The sequence below is a fragment of the Hipposideros armiger genome, unplaced genomic scaffold (genome assembly GCF_001890085.2).
Source record: "Hipposideros armiger isolate ML-2016 unplaced genomic scaffold, ASM189008v1 scaffold_753, whole genome shotgun sequence".
Taxonomy (NCBI): Eukaryota; Metazoa; Chordata; class Mammalia; order Chiroptera; family Hipposideridae; genus Hipposideros; species Hipposideros armiger.
In genome coordinates, this window is record NW_017732103.1 from 152,218 (window position 1) to 168,758 (window position 16,541).

The window sequence follows — 16,541 nt, forward strand, 5'->3', positions numbered from 1 at the left end:
GATGGATGGATGGATGATGGATGGATGATGGATGGATGGATGATGGATGGATGGATGGGTGGATGGATGGATGGATGATGGATGGATGATGGATGGATGGATGGATGGATGATGGATGATGGATGGATGGATGATGGATGATGGATGATGGATGATGGATGAGTGAGCAGAGGCTGGAGGGTGAAATCCCGTGAGCGTTTTGCGTGGTGAAGATGGAAGACGCATCGCATAAGCACATGTAAAGGTTGATGGAAATGGTCTCAGGGTCAGAACCTGGGTAAACCCAGGTTCACTGTTGGAGAGAGAAAAAAAGCCCCTGCGTTTCCTGTGAGCTCCCTGGGGAGGGCAGACGTTGGGGTCTAAGGCAGGGAGGCCAGGTGAACCGTAGCCGCACTGCGACCCGACCACAGGAACAGAGGATGTTCTTGAGGTGGGCGTGGTGGTCTGGGGGCAGCAGGCGGGGCGGGGGAGCCCCCAGCGGTGGCCTCGTTGTCTGTGTGAAACAGGGAAGTTGTCTGCTGGGAGTGGAAGTGTCAGGGCAAGAACTGGAGGTGTGACGTGGAGGTGGTTTCAAATATGGGTACAGAGAGAAGGCAGGTTGCCTTCAGACAGTGACGTCGGGCGGAAGTTGATGATGAAGGGTTGCTGCCCCTGTCCTGCCACGTGGCTCTGTCCAGAGGTAAAGGAAGGCTTGAGTCAGGGGTTTGCCAGATGGCTGCAGCAGAAAGGCGGTTTTAAGTGTCTCGTTGAAGCGACGTGCCGCGTGATGTCCCCTGAGGTGGGGAAGGGTCGGTGGGCTGGAGAAAGGCGCGGCGGCGGCCAGACGAGGCAGGAGCTGTGGGTCAGCGCGCCCTGGGATGGCATCGGGGCTGGCGAGCACATAGAGCAATTTCGGTAGTTAGCCTGCCCTGGGTCACCGAGTGCAGTGGCCGGAAAAGGCCACTGAGGTTAGGGGACGAGGAACAGAAGGGCCAGGCTGCCCGTGTGCTTGTTGACGTGATCCAAGACTGGGGGATCCGGGTGGGACCTGGGGTCGGGGTCCTGAGTGGGAGAGAGTGACCGGGAGAGCTGTAGGTGACAGGTGCGCAGCGTAGGGTGGCTGTTCAGGCATGAGCCTCGGAGGAAGGAGCAGGCTCCTGAGGAGGTGGCGTGCGGACCCCCCTGGAGCGGGTCTGTGGGCGCCCGTCTCTTGAGCCCTCGCTCATCTCTATCTTTTCATACACCGCTGTTGGTGGGAAAAGGAGGCCCGGACTGCGGCGCCCGTTCATTCCCGGAAAGCCCCCACGTCCCCTGTTTTCACGTGCAGGCTCGGGCCTCTGCAGCTGCGCCCTTTGTGATAAGTGGGTCTCCTCCCTGCAGGAAAGCAGTGGGTGCCCGCTGTGCCCAGGGCCCCCAAGACGGCTTCCTCCGTGTTTTCCAACTAGTGTTTTGAGTGTATCAGGTTCTGGTTCCGGGCGATGCTGTTTATTGCAGCAGGAAGAGGGCACCACAGAGCGAGAGCGTGGCCCCTGCGCCGGAGAGGCTCCTCGCGGCTCCTCGCGGCTCCTCGCGGCTCCTCGTGGCTCCTTGTGGTTCGTCTTCCCTCCAGAAGGAATACGTAACTGTGGCGGTGTGCACGTCTTCTCGGAGACTGGGTCGAAGAAACCAGCACGGTGGCTGGTTTTATGGTGGTGTTTCTGATCCCGGTGGGAGGAGAACGTGGCACCTGCGTGCTGGTGCTGAAGCAGGTGGGGGCAGGGCTTCTGCTGCTTCCTGCGGGGAGGACGCGGTGCCAGCTTGTCCCATGTGGAAGCTCTGTGTGTCTTCCCAGTTAGGAGTTAGGAAACCTGTGCTTTGTGTCCGTATCCAGGGCAATTTGCAAGACTTGAGACAAGTCATTTCTTGTGGATTGTTCAGGGTTTATTTTGTCTAGTAGTTAAAATATACTGATAGATAGTCTTCCTGATCAGAAAGAATTAAATTTGGATGTTTTTATAGGCAGGCTTATTCTTTGTTTAAAATCCAGTTACCGGTTTTGCTGTAAACAGATGACATCGCTGGCAACAAGAATGTGTGAATTAAGCAAAAATTTAAAAACATTTGAAGTGTGTTAAAAAGTGATATGTTACTGTGACAGAATCTTTATTAAGTTATTTTTATTTACTTTTCATGCTACATAAGGATTCACAGATTAATCTACTCAGGTAAGGATATAGCCAAAGGTATTTTGAGCTTTTGCATATTAAACTTGTTTTTACTTCATTATTCTTGAAAACATGTATGGTAATATAAGCTAGAAATTTAAATTTTGGTATATAGAGACTTACTGTTGAAACAGCTGTTGAGACTTTTTCAGCTTTATTGGGAAAATAAGTTTTAATAATGTACTTAGTAATCTGAATGTGTGTGCTGAATCATTACTGCATGCCGGCTGTGTGTATAAAGTATGCAGAGTAATTTCTGCATTGTTCTCATTTGGTTAGAATTTGCTGGACACACAGGAACATCGTTCGTTGCTCTGGAATAAATTATCGTCTCAAAACTGCGTTTTAGTAATGGAGGTACCCAGGGCTTTCAGAGTTGTTGTAAATAAACTCTTTATACTAAGCGGAAGTTGTCCATGTGTCCGATGGCCCACACTCCTGGTGGCTGCCCAGGGCCCCGGCATCAAGCGGGTGGACCGGCCCCCCAGTGGCTCACAGCTCTGCCTCTGCTCGCCCTGGAGCTCCTGCAGTCACCCCCACTCTGCCCCCAGCCTACAGCCCTGAGTAGCTGGTGGGGTGGGTTCCGGGACGCCGGCCCTGCTCCGGGCAGGGCTGCCTGAGCGCACCGAAGCTGCACTCCAGCTGGCCGCCTCCTTGCTCGGTTCCTCCCTGCTCCGTCCAGCTCCCTCACCCGCGGTGGGCTTCTCCCAACGACGCAGTTCCTACATAGCCCATCCCAGGCTCTGCATGTGGGGCACCTCGCCTCAGTGGCATCAGGCAGACGCTGAGAGAGCTGTGGGGAGCCCTGTGTCCCCACACCCAGCCTCAACATTTGGCAGCATTTTGCCCATCTGGTTGCATCTTCCCTCTGGTTTTTAAAGTCATGCGGTATTTTATAATATACCTTATACATTATGTAATTTCATCCTGGTCAGTGTGCATCTACTGCCCCTCACAAGTAGGGGCTCTTTAAACGTGAACACAGTTCTGTTGTCACACCTGCCAAAGTTAACAGTGGTTCCTCAGGGCCTCATGGTCCCCAGACCGGGTTTGTAGTTCCCTTCACAACCACGGGACCTCGATACTCTTAAATGGCACTGCCACAAGCAAACTGACACTAAGATCCGTAGTCTGCTCAGAATGACGCCGTTAGTGCAGAGGGTCGGTGGGTGAGTGCGGCCCGAGGACAGTCCTAACCCCCTTCCTCCTTAAGGTCCTGGACGCCTCATCCCTGAGTTTCAGCACCCGGCTGAAGTGGTTTGGCATCTGCTTTGTGAGCGGCGTCTTCTTCTCCATCCTCGTGAGTGAAGGCTTTCTCTGGCTGAATAATTTCTATTTTGTGTCAGACCAGTAGTCCCAGGCAGCCCCAGCAAGCAGCCCGCTTGGCCTGGATTATTGCTCTGAGACTTTGGATGGGACACATTTAGACTCCTGATGAAAGGGGTAGAGATCAATACAAGAATGTAGAAGTTAATATTTGGGGGGGTTCTGGATTGTTAAAATAATTTTATTTAAGAAAAATCAAAAGTTGCAGTCAGTAATTTAGATGTCAATTACATTTTTTAACTTGCCATTTTAAAAGAACATTAAGTAGCATGAGATTTACTCACATGTATAAAGAAAGTTGTGTTATGGTTATTTACATATACTAACATGCAAATAGAAGATTCAAATTAGCAAATAACATGGAAAATTAACCGCTTTTTATAAATGATATAATCAGAGACTATATGTGAGCAAATTTATACTTAAAATTTGTATTATTATATATTTATATTACTGTAGCATTTAATTTTAAACTATTACGATGGTAAAATTATTTTTAAGTGACTATAATATTTTAACTCAGGGAACTGGATTGCTGTGGCTTCCTGGTGGCATAAAGCTTTTCGCAGTGTTTTACACCCTTGGAAATATTGCTGCGTTATCCAGGTACGGACAGCTCCTTACAGTACTCCATTTGCTATCACTCTCCTGAGGACTTTCCTAATAGGATCTATTTCTATAGCTCTGACATACTGTGAATTCAGCCACAAAATATGTGTTCCTTTAATAAATATTTATTGACTCCCGCTGTGTGCCAGCTGCCACAATGGAGTGTTAATGGTAGGAGCAGCCGGCCCCTGTGTGGGGGACTGTCCTCAGCATTTTGTATCTGTGACCCTAGTTTAGGGGGAGCACTGTTAGCACCCCTCATGCAGCTGGGGCTGTGCCTGGTGCGGTGACGAGGCAGGCTTCCCACCAGATCGCCCTCCAGCGCCCAGCCCCTGTTGTTGTGAAGCAGGCAGTGGGTCAGATAGATGCTCAGCCGCCCAGCCAGACGATGGGGTGGCAGTGGTGCGGGAGGTCAGCGGTGAGGCAGAGGCGTGGTGGGCGGGCCTTGGGGAGTCCTCTCTGAGGTGCATCTTTGGGGTGCTGATGTCCCCTGCGGTTGTCACATGTATGAGCTCTGCGTTTGCTCTTAGCTTTCAGAGGTGACCGTCTGCTTCTTCCAGAATTTTCTGGGTCAGAGGTCTTGTCAAGTGAGCAGGCGTGAGTGAAGGCCGAGCTCAGCCAGGGCTCGTACCTGTGGTGATTCTCGTTCAGACGGTGGCCTGAAGGAAGCCCGAGGTGACAGTGCAGTTGCTATCAGAGGCTTTATACTGACAACTAATGACTCGTGGAGGTGGCCTTGCCTTGTTCTGACATGGAACGTGTGCAGATAGGAAGTCGTGACTGATACAGCGTATTTGCAGACAGCCTATCAGCTTGGGATTGCTTCGGCTCACTGGTGGCTGTAAAATCCCAAGATGGATAGTTTGTCAAAGGCATTTATGTCTCATAGAAAACTAAAAGACTCAAGTTTCCTTCTAATAGTAAGGGAAAGCTAACAGATCTAGTGAGAGGGTCTTATTAAATCAACGAACCCAGGGTTTCTTTCCTTGAAAGTTTGTTTTTATGCGACCAGACAGATGAGGTGGCCACTCTCTCAGTTCTCCTGTTTGTTTCTAATAGCACGTGCTTCTTAATGGGACCCGTGAAGCAGCTGAAGAAGATGTTTGAAACAACGAGATTGCTTGCAACAATTATCATGCTTGTAAGTAAATAGTGAACATCAGATAAAAACCTTTATTGAAGTATTTTTTGCATTGTTATTTTACAAATAATTGTGCATTTTTACGTAAGTCCTTTGTCATATCCCTCGTGTTGCTTATAATGATTATATCGTGCAGGCTGTGATTACAGAGAATGGACTGTACAATATTACCTAAAATGGTTGTCTGGGTAAATCCTACTACTTTGTATTGCATATATCTGACATTGTAGCTCTGTATTTATTTTTTTATTTAAAATGAAAGTTAGAGGGCCGGTTGAGTGGCTCAGTTGGTTAAGAGCTCACTCAAGAGTGTGAGTTCTGAGCAACAGCGGTTCGAGTCCCGGCCCGAGCTGAGCTGCCAGCAGGTGGCAGGATGGCTCAGCTAAAAAAATAAAAAATAAAAAATAAATAAAATCAAATGGAAGTTAGAGCTGGATGCATTTTGTTTCCAAGCCCCACGGAGCATTTCTTAATGGGTTGCTGTGTGTACTTTTTGGAGGGTGGGCTGGAAGACAGGTCACTCTGGGTCCATTTGAGTCATCTCAGGGAGAGTTGGCATTAATTTAAGTAGCCTGTCCTCTTGTCGCTTCCCTGTTTGACCAGATGACAAGCACTTCAGCCTGGCTTCTATAGCAAGCAGTCCCGTCAGTGTGCCGTTTGTCACCTTGTGGGGTCTGTACGGGCTGCCGGGTCGACACTTGAATTCAGTGTTGTCTTTGAACGAGTGTGTGTGGGGTACGCTTGCACTTGGAAACAGTTTTCTTCATGCGTTTTGGGTTCTTAGCTGATGGTTGGTGGGGTATCACGGGCAGAGGGAGCCCAGGTCCCCTCTCCACCCAGGCCTCTGGTCCTAGCGTGCTTGTTCTGTCTCCTGCAGATTGCTTTGGCCTTACAGCCTGTTTTTTAATTTAAATGTCAGCATTAGCTCGTTTGTCCTTTTAACTGTTAACTAGCTTTTCAAACACAACTAATATTTGTAGATTTATAAATAAGGAAATGTTTTCAACTGTGATATGTGTGTCTTCTCCCTCCATTCCAGAGTAAAAAAACTTATTAGCCTAATTTTTTATGTATGTCGTTATTCAACTCCATCAGATTTAGTGCCTTTATTTATTTATTTATTTATTTTTCCAGTTATTTTGAACTTGCTGTATTAGCTGGTAAAGCAGCATACATATTAACATTGAACTTTGTCTGGGTTGCTGAGAAATGATCTTACACTGATAGACTATAACAAGGTTATACTCCACTAAGATTTTAGGTAGATTCATTTTATTTAGGACATCCTGGAACCCATCTTAATAATGCATTCTTCCACACAAAAACAGGCATAGACTCGAGGGGCTGTTCAAACAGCTAGGAACGTAAACTCTTTCCCCAAAGAGACGGTTAGGTATTCACATGAACTTGAGTCATAGCATTTCTAGCTGAATGCTTAGCGGGGTCTCACTGCTGCTGCCATGAGCTTATACCTAATAGTGATGGTAAAGAAACACTGACACTTCGCCCCTTCTAAGGGCCAGCCCCAGACTCAACCACGTTCCAGACATGTTCTGATGTGTTCACTGCAAAGCCCTTTAGAGCAGGCAGATCAACACCGTCCTCCTTCTAAAGAGCGATAGCTGCAGTCCAGACCCAGTAACTGACTGAACCAAGCACACTCTGCCAGTAGGCGTCAGAGCTGGGAGCTTGCCCAGGCCTCTCTCTCCAAACGCCCTGCCTGTCACCATTGCTGTCACCCTCCTCCTTGCGGGCCACGGAGATGTGGAAAGATGACGTGTTCTTTGTGTCTGACAGACTGTCTTTCCAGTGGATCCTGTGTAACGCTCAGTAAAGGAGAAGGACTGTGTCAGCAGGTGTGCCGTGCACTGTGTCGGTGGTATTGTCACCAGCCATCAGCACGGTCATTCCTAGAACAGCTGTGGTCACTGAATATTCTTCAGACATCCTTTCTGTTGACATAATCAATGGGTCATTTTCGAGTTGTTTCTATTTTGCCAGGGAATACAATAGTTATAAACTTTCAAGTAAAATAATCCTCATGGAATATATAAGCACAGCTGGAGGCAGCGGTCCTGTTAATTTTCTTCTATAGCCTGTTATCCATGCAGATGAGTGCAGATTAGTTGACGCGTTTCTGTTAAGCTTTTGAAGGGGCTCAGACTTATTGTTATTTCTTTCCTTTCCTCCAGTTGTGTTTGGTGTTTACCTTGTGCGCTGCTCTCTGGGTAAGTTGCATCCACCATGCCTGCTGTTTACTAGCCTGTTGCTCGTCAGGGCGTGTCATCACACCATTTCCTAAAGGAGCTCAAAGTCTGGCTTCTTTCAACCCACCAGAGATTGGGTGTCCCTAACGTTGTGCCTGGTGACATCCCGTTAGTGGTTAGACTTGCCATAGCCTGTGCATCTGAAACAGACACAGGTGCGTTTGTCCTTACCTGCGGGCCGGCTGGCTCCTCTGTCAGCCCCGGGGCTGTGAGAGGCTGTGCTGCCCGGCAGGGAGGAAGGGAGCCACCGATGAGGGGCCAGCAAACAAACCCAAACAAATGAGCAGAACCAGACGAAAGCACGCACCTGAGCCCCAGCCCGCTACGGGCAGGGTGGCCCGTTCTTCATTAGAGAAGCTCTGCTGTTGCGGCTCAGCCTTCTGGTCACACTCCTGGCTCTTTATTTACGGCTCCCTCTCTGCTTCCCAGGAGGTTCCGAGGTGATTCCAGAGCGAACCAGACGACACGTTTTAGTGAAGCAAGGGTAGTGTGTGATGTTCTAGAAATGCTGTCAGAAAAGGTCCTGGTTTGCTTCTCAGTTTTGATGATGTAAGGACTAAATGTTAGTTATGTGGGAATTGACTTACACCTCATTTCCCAATGTTGACTTAAAACAATATTCCTAACAATTTTTGCATATCCCTATGGAAAATTGATTTTGGAATGGTCTAGCAGCCTGTTTATTTATAAGCACTAGATGAAAAACAAAAGAAGTAAATAAATAAAAATGGACACGGAATTCTAAAAATAAATAGATCATTCAAAAACGGTCTTAGAAACTATTTTACATTATTCTAGACATCACAATAAAATGCAGTTTTCCTTCAAAAAATAACTCAAGACAAGGAGCAAGTGAGAATGAGTAAATTATGTAATTTCGACATAGGCTGTAGATCCAATACCTATGTATGATTTTAGGTGTTGGTCTGAGAAGTGTTATCCTTGACTTAAGGGCCTAAGGTCCTGGCTGTAATGTTCTCAGCCTGTGCGCAGTGATTCCAGTACCATTTTCTTAACGCCGTGTATCGAACAGCATTTAAATTAATGGATACAGAGAATTTTAGAAAGGAACTGTAGTTTATGAAACATTTAAGTTTCAGATCTGTTGAATCTTAAATTTCTCATACTGAAGCTTAATAAAATAAATGGAGCTGTCATGTTACATTTTTGAAGGGGAGGACTTGAACTGGGTTGTAAAAAAAATGTTTGTAAATATTTTTTAAACTCTTAACTGGTTATTTCTTTGTCTTTTGCTGTTGTTAGTGGCACAAGAAGGGGCTGGCCTTATTATTCTGCATATTGCAGTTTTTGTCGATGACCTGGTAAGTCTCACCTGATTAGAAAGCAGCACCCCAAGCATTTTGTTCTGAGCCTAGCAGCCTACGAAAGTTGACATTTCATCTGGTGGTTGAAGCAGGTGTCTTGGAGGGGGGTGGGGACGGACCTCCTGAGAGGCCAGACACATGGGGCCTGCGTGTGTCCCCTGGTGACTGCAGCAGGGAGACCTGGGGTGGGGTGGGGTGCTGACACAGTTCCACCACGGTCATTCACGTCTTTAGTGTGTGCAAGAGAAATGATAAGACATGCAGGTGCTGCTGTCTGAACGCAGCTGAGCCTGAGGGCACGTGGGTGCACCGTTCACTTGGCGGCAGGTTCCGATGCTGACTCCGGCCTTGCAGCGCCTGGAGCTGCCGTGGGAGCATCAGTGAGGGACAGGTGCTTCTTGCCTCTGCCTCGGCTTGTCCTTCCTCCGCCTTCGGTACTCAGCCATGCTGGCTCCCCCACCGGACTTGGCCCCTTCCTGAGTCTTTCTATGGCTCGGGCTGCAGTGCAAGGCCCAGCGAGTGTCTGCTGGTCCTGGGTGTGCCGCCCTCGCACGCTTCCGGGTCAGACTGGGAGTGTGTTCTTACATGGAAAATACTTTTAAAGAGTGTCTTTCCTTTCCTTCAGAGCTAAGTTTTGTTTGCGCCCCCCAGCAGTCAGCAAACCCCCTCCTGATTTTGCTGTTTGAAATCTCCTTTTTGATGTTACCTGGGTGAGGTAACATCAGCGGATTCTCCCTTTCACCGACAGATGAGCTTTCCGTGACAGTTAAATGCGGAGCACTGTGGAGGAGTTTGCTCTTCTTCAGTGAAATGTGGAACATTTTAATTGACTCCCTTGGTCATTTTCTATAGTATGTTGCTTTTTATTGCACCATCTGTATTTAATGATTGATTATCCCTAAAGAAGAATGCAGTTTATGCTCAGTTGTTCAATAGTTATTTTTTAAAAAACTTTAAAAAGGGTAACTTTTTGTTATGATAAGCTCAAACTTTAGCAGGCGTCAGAGCCACTCAGAGAGCTTGTTAAACCCAGTTTCTCATTCAGGAGGTGTGCGGTGCGACCTGGTAATTTGCATTTTTTACAAGTTCCAGGTGATGCTGGGGCCACTGCTGAGGGTGGTACTTTGAGCATCACTGTGCAGTAATGTGCTGCTTTACTTTTATGGTGTTAGAATGTGGGCATTTGGCGTAAAGAGAAGCATCATTTAGATTGTTTCAACAAATGACTTTTTCTTGCAGGTATAGCCTGTCATACATCCCGTATGCAAGGTAAGCATGTTTGAAATCTGTCTTGTTTCTGCTGCCCTATCTTCACAGAAATGCATGAAATCTAATAATTTTCACATTAAAATGTTATTTAGAAAGCAGGGTTTTTTTGTTGGCTTTGACTTTCTTCGGTTTTGACTTTCTTTCCAAAAGGAAATATTTTAAATGAGATGAATAGAAAGAAATTTGTGTATAAAGTGAAGCCATTTTTAACATAGTAGCGGATTTTACTGCTGCTTCTCACACCTGCACCTATGCAGTTAGGGAATTTAGACAAGAGTTCTGGATCCTTCCATGACTGCAGATATTCATTAATTAGGATGTGGGGACTCCAGCAAAACAAATTCTATTTTAAAAAAGAAAGTTAGTGCTAAAATTAGGTCTGATACATGAATGCTTGTGTTAATTAAGCCAGTAGAAACATTTATTCTATATGTCAAGAGGTAACTGCCATTTATATTTTTTCAGAGAAATGCATTATTTTAATTGTGGAGGGCAAGACAAAACTAATAGTAATCTTAAACCTGACAGATTCAGAAAAATAGTCGAGCACAGCTTAGCTTCTTTGTGACATTTAGAAAACAGGTCTGTGAAAAGCAGCAAGGTTGTATGCTGATGTGAACAATGAAGGGAATTGGCAGATATTGTTTTTGCTGAATTTCAAGTGGATAACTCTTTTTTGATGAACGCTTACAAGGAAAACAAGCAAGCCAGGGCCAAGTCTAGGTGCACAGGCAGAGCCAGAGCACGAGAAGGGATTTACCGTCCTTGGGACCTTTGCTGGAGACCTCTTACTGTTTCTCACCACGGAGAAGGTCACCTAGAAAGGTGTCCCCTCCGGTGCAGCATGAGCAGCCCACCCCTCCCCCAGACTTTAGGCTCAGAGCAATGTGCCGTGTCTGCCCCTAGGTCTCCGGTTCAACAGTCTGTATAAAAATAATAACCTGAAATAAACAAAAGTTATGAAGTAATACTTCAGACAAACTCTTTTGGGAAAAATTATTAAAGTTGAATGAAGTTTATTATCACATGGATTTTTTGGGGAATGCTTAGCATGCAGTTATAAGCATTTTGCTTTTTAACATCCAGTTTGTTGTTTCTTGTTAAAAAATAGTTCTTTTGTTTTTGGCATTTAAATTTATTTCTTCATATTAAGATTAGTGTATATGCTGGTAAAGATTTCCTAAAATAAATGCTATTTCAGAAATTAACAGTTTTTTCCGAGTCTCAGTTTTTGATCTTAAGTTCAAGTCTTACATGTTGGGTTCCTGCCAGAGTCTGGTGTGCACAGGCGATCATGCACTTCTCTCTTGGCAGAAGTGGCCCCTGAGCGTTTGCCCTGGAGGCATATTATACCACTTTTCCCCTGTTTTTTCCACCAGGGACGCAGTGATTAAATGCTGTTCTTCTCTCATAAGTTGAAAATCAGAAACTCTTCAAAAAGAGCATTTGAAAATTGATGTTCTGTTTTTGGTGAAGTACGTTTTTCCTGATACGGTAATCACTCCAGAAACCACTGACACAAACCAGCGACAGCTGAAGACCGTTTTGTGTACTGGGAGAACTACATGCTTGATTAAAATGTTAAACGCTTGTAATGTGAAATTCACTATATGTCATTAATATGCTCTCCCAAAGAGGAGGAGATTTTAATCATTGCCAGTTGTAAATGCTTAGCCAATTTTAAAATCTTTTCTAAACAGCATTTGAGATGTGAATATTTAAGGATAAACCCGTGCTGCAAGATATATTCAACTTTTTGGGCTCTTTTTAAATGTCTAGATATTTTAAGTGTCTTTTTTTAAAAAAAGTTAAATGTGAAAAATTTTACTTTAAAAGTTGCTTATTATATGTAATAAAAATAATATATAAATCTTTACAATTTTGAAATAAATCCACACTTGGAAAAATAACTTTTTCTGGATCAAATTCACAGTATTTTAAGTGGGCATTACTTTGGTTCAGTCGGGCACTGTGCAGTTTTCCTGTAGAAAAGTGAGTAAAATACAATCTCTGCCCTAATGATGTTTCTGGGTACAAATTTGTAAAAGGTAATAGGATTGTGATGAGGAGACATTTGGAAGTGTCACCCAGGGTGGACCCCTGCAAACAGCATGCGGAAGTCCAGGCGGAGGGTGCGATGTGGGGACTAGTTGTAGAGATGCAGAGAGAGCTGGCAACCAGGTGGGCGGGTGAGGCAACCAGAGCAGCCCCCCGGGAAGAAGCCGCTCGCAGCCCGGGGGAAGAGGGCCCTGGCTGGAGCTGGGCGGAGGAGAGCCTGCTTGATAGGGTCTGGGGGCGGAGCCGTGGGGAGAAGCCCCCCAGGCTGACCCTGGACCGTCGGTTGCCCACAGAGCTTCAGAACTGCGCTCTGCAGTGGGGAGGGCGGAGAGGAGGCGCCCCCTGGAGGGTGATGGCAGGAGCGCTGGGGTAGTTCTTCTAGTGAAGGCGTCCAGGGGACAGCTCTAGAGGGCAGGAGAGAACGTGATGCTGGCCGGGGTAGATCAGGGTCTCGGTGTCAGCACAGGGGTGCAGAGGGACAGGGAGGACGTGGCAGCAGTCGGCCAGCCAGCCAGGCAGCGGTGATGCATGAAGAGGCCACATCCTCCGCCCCAGATGGCCCGTGTGAAAGAGGCAGACACGGGCCCAGTTATTAGAGGGAGATGCGACTGCGGTGACGGTCACAGGATCTCCTGGGAGTTTGGAGGGCACGCAGGTAGCAAGGAGCCTGGCCTGTGCAGAGCGTCGCTAAGGAAATGGGGGGAGTGTGTGTGCACAGGGGACATGTTTGACCCCGAAGGAGCCTGAAGAAGAGGGTTATTTTAGACAATTAGCAGGTGACAGCAGTAAAGAAAATGAAAGACCGTAGCCCTCAGGTCGGGACAGCAGTCGGATGCGAGCGTCCCCCAGGCACCTCTTCACAGTCCGGCCTGGGCAGAGCTGCCTGCCTTTCGCCTTTTCCGACAGGAGGCTGGAACCAGCGAAGGTGAGGGGACTTGTCCCGAGTGGAGTGGAGTGGAGCGACCTGGCCGCGGCGCGGCTGAGGCAGGTCTGGGAGGCCTGGGAGGTCCCTGCGTCCAGGGACCGGCTCCCCGTGAGGTGCATTCTGCATCCTGGTGTGTCAGCGTGCCTCCCACCTTCCCCAGGAGGAGGACTTGGGGACCTCACCAGGAATGTCTCTGCAGTGCCACCGCTTTCAGATAGCCCTTGTTTTCTTAATGGAAACGGTATTACCTGCTGACTGTTTGCCCTGCAAAGTAAGGGTCTGCTAGGAGTCAGTGTGGGAGGCGTGGGGGTCACACTGAACCCCATCAATCCAGGGAGCCAAGGTAGGGCAGCGCCAGAAGGAGAGTCCCGACAATAGTCCGTTTGGGGACAGGCTGCGATGGTGAGCAGGGAGCCGACGCACCCGTCGAAAGGAGGCCCCTGTGGGCTTCGTTTGAGGCGTGTGCTTGGAACCAGCCGGGAGCTCGTTGCTGTGTTGTGCAGAGGCCCTCGGACAGATGCCCGCCGCGGACGAGGGGGCACGGCCTCGGGCCGGAAGAACGCTGTAAAAGCACTGAGGGGGGGCTGGGGAGACGCCAGAGATGGCCAAGGCGCCGCCTGGCTCGCTTCCCGGGGGCCCTCTGCCGCAGCCCCGCCCGCCAGCCGCGGTGGCGGCCCGGGCTGTGCGGTGCTGAAAGGGCGGGCCGGGGAGCCCGCGTTCTGCACCGGCCGGCGTTCGCGGGCTCCCCGGAAGGACGCCTAACGCGTCCACTGAGAGGCGTGGAGCGCCGGGCCCACGAGAGCGGCAGGGTCCGCTGCAGCCGCCTACACGCGGGCGAGGCACAGTGACGGGCTTCCGAGCCTGTGGCTGCGAGCGGTGGTGGGACGCATGTGTCCCCTAAGGACCGCGCGGCGGCGAAGGTCTGCCGCAGCCTGTGCGGGCCCTGCCCGGGGGGTCAGTTTCACAGCATCCCCTGTTGGTCACGAGACGTGCACGGTGGGCGATGTCCCACGCGCCTTTGGGGGAGGTCCTGCCGTCGTCGGGGTCCACGGCCTCGGCAGGATAAGCCTGGCGTGTCCCCACGCTGCTTTCCTCTCCTCCCCTCGGCCCCAGGCCAGGCCTGCAGCTGGCTGACAGGTCGCGCCTGCCGGGCGTGCACCTCAGGGACCGCACCAGGCCGGGAGGAAGGACAACCGTGTTCGTGTTCGCAGACTTCTTCATGTTCTTCACCCCCAGACGCTGTGACCTCGGAAAACGCGAACTTCTGTTGTTCTCTTTAAATATTAAACCATCGCTTGAATGAGAAGCTGGCTGTGGAAGTGTCTGCGGGGTCATTTAAAACAGCCCCTCGCGTTGACAAAGCCGCTTTAGAGGGGCCGGCCGTGGACGTGACGCATGCGCAGTGGTTCTCAGGGGGCGGCTGCCGGGAGGCCGCGCCTGCGTGTCCCGCTCGCTCTCCCAGGACGCGTGTCCCACCCAGGCCGGCTGATTGAGGCTCTGTCTCTTGCTTTCAAGCGAGTCATTTAACGGACAGTTTACAACTAGATGCTTTAGTGGGGGGTGGGGGAGCAGGTGAAACTCGTTAGCGCCGCCGCGCCGCCGCGGACAGGCACACTCGCGCAGGCCTCTGTGGACGGAAGACCCAGGGACGTGCCCCCATAGGGCGCACGTTGGCGTCTGCCCTCGGTGTCATGCTGTCATTCTGCGATGACCGGAGCTGTGTTCCCGTTTTGCTGCCTGCTGTTTCTCCAGGTTAGTTTCCTGTAAGCGTCACCGGCCCAGGGTTTCTGAGTAAGCTTCATCCGCACGCACGTTTCGTGCGTGGTAGTAGACACCTTAGCGACTGTGTCTCCCTGCCGCGTGGGAGAGCTGTGAATGCAGGTGACATACCTAAAAATCAGCGCTTTGCCATGGACACGTGGATAGAAACTTAAGGCGCATCATTTTTAATGGCGTTGGCTTTGCTTCCTGTGCAACCTCACGTTCTTATATGCTTCACTTGCTTCCAGGCTGTTAAAGAAAGAACCAGGTACAGGAGTCTCTGGTGGCCTTGGATGGGTTCCAGGACCCCCTCGGGAACGGAAATCCGTGGTCGCTCAAGTCCCCTGTATAAAATGGCTGGTGTTTGCACATAACCTTTGCGCCTCCTCCCGTGTACTTTAAACCACCTAATGCAGTGGAAATGCTACAAGAATAGTTGTTACACTGTACTGTTTAGGGAATAATGACAAGACAAGAAAAAAAAAAAGCCTGTACAGGCCCAGTGCAGGCGCCGCCATCGTGGGCGGAACTACTCGGTCACGTCAGCAGCGATGTAACTTTCGCAAATGTTTTCCGTCCGCGGTTGGTTGAGTCGCGCATGCGCTCGCGGACCCAGAGGCGGACTGCATTGCTTGGCTTCCCGCGTGGAGAGCCGGCCTCCTAGCTGAGACGTGGTTCCCTGTGTGCAGTGCAGTGTTCTGTTCACCATGGCACCATTGCCGCCCTTCTCGGAGTGGCCCAGTGACCTGCCTGCAGGTCCCCGAGACCCTTTCAGGGTCTACTTTGGTAATAACCCCGACACTGCCTGTGCTTTTCACCCTGCTGCTGCCGTGAGCACAGTGGTGTTGCTAGGATACGGACACGTGGCCTCACAGGGACCCGGCTCAGAGCCCACCACTCATCTCTGGTTGGTTTGTTTCAGAAAATAGTGTTGATTTGTCATTAAAAATATGTCAGTGCAGTGGGTTTAATGGTTAACGTAATGTGTTTCTTGTTTGTTCTTTTAGCTGAGCCATCCTGCCACCTGTTGGCAGCTCAGCGGCAGCTCAGCTCGGGCTGGACTCGAACCGCTGTTGCTCAGAGCTCACACTCTTGAGTGAGCTCTTAACTGTTTATTGTTTTTAAATGTACTTAACATGTTTTCTGCTTTTTAAGTCTCAGCTTAAATTTCTAATCTAACATCAATGGAGGCCACAAAACAGAAGCTCTTTGAGTCTTAAAAGGGTAAAGGGTGTTTGAGACGCACTGGCCCAGAGGGGAGCGTGCTCTGGGGCTCCTCTGCCACCGGTGCTCCTTGTGGGGCGCTGCGGCCAAACCTTGGTTTCTTCACATAAGGACCAGGAGGCTGCCATGAGGTATCCAGAAAACATGGATTCTTATCTCATGATGGGAGAAAAGAAAGCCTTAAAGTAAATCACACCTGAACAGTTTTCTAAATGTTCTTCTACTCCCAAAGCCTTTTGTAGTAACAAACCAGTGTTAGAAGAAGATATTTAGGTATTTTTTAGTTACTGACCAAGTTCACTGTTTCTCTGCAATCAAATAGGATTTTAAAAACGAATTAGCTTTCCATGTTTTAAAATTCAGATGTAGTTTTAGTTGTAGATGTTTGACTCCTTGTTGCTATATCAAGTAAAATTATTTGAATCAAAATATGGAAGTGAAGCATAGCACATA

General features: G+C 48.9%; 1 protein-coding gene across 2 annotated transcripts in view; it reads left to right on the forward strand.

Annotated features, from left to right (window-relative positions):
• Positions 1 to 11,959, forward strand: part of SFT2D1 (SFT2 domain containing 1) — a 15,547-nt gene extending 3,588 nt beyond the window's left edge. The window contains exons 2-10 of one of the 2 annotated variants that reach the window (XM_019628191.1): positions 2,161 to 2,183; positions 2,463 to 2,540; positions 3,397 to 3,483; positions 4,033 to 4,115; positions 5,178 to 5,259; positions 7,452 to 7,487; positions 8,790 to 8,848; positions 10,091 to 10,120; positions 11,500 to 11,959. In XM_019628191.1, the coding sequence (XP_019483736.1) occupies positions 2,535 to 2,540; positions 3,397 to 3,483; positions 4,033 to 4,115; positions 5,178 to 5,259; positions 7,452 to 7,487; positions 8,790 to 8,848; positions 10,091 to 10,120; positions 11,500 to 11,539 (423 nt within the window). In that variant the 5' untranslated portion in view covers positions 2,161 to 2,183; positions 2,463 to 2,534 and the 3' untranslated portion in view covers positions 11,540 to 11,959. The remainder of the gene's footprint in view (positions 1 to 2,160; positions 2,184 to 2,462; positions 2,541 to 3,396; positions 3,484 to 4,032; positions 4,116 to 5,177; positions 5,260 to 7,451; positions 7,488 to 8,789; positions 8,849 to 10,090; positions 10,121 to 11,499) is intronic. The other variant, XM_019628192.1, reaches the window with a different exon arrangement.
• Positions 11,960 to 16,541: the final 4,582 nt, after the last annotated feature.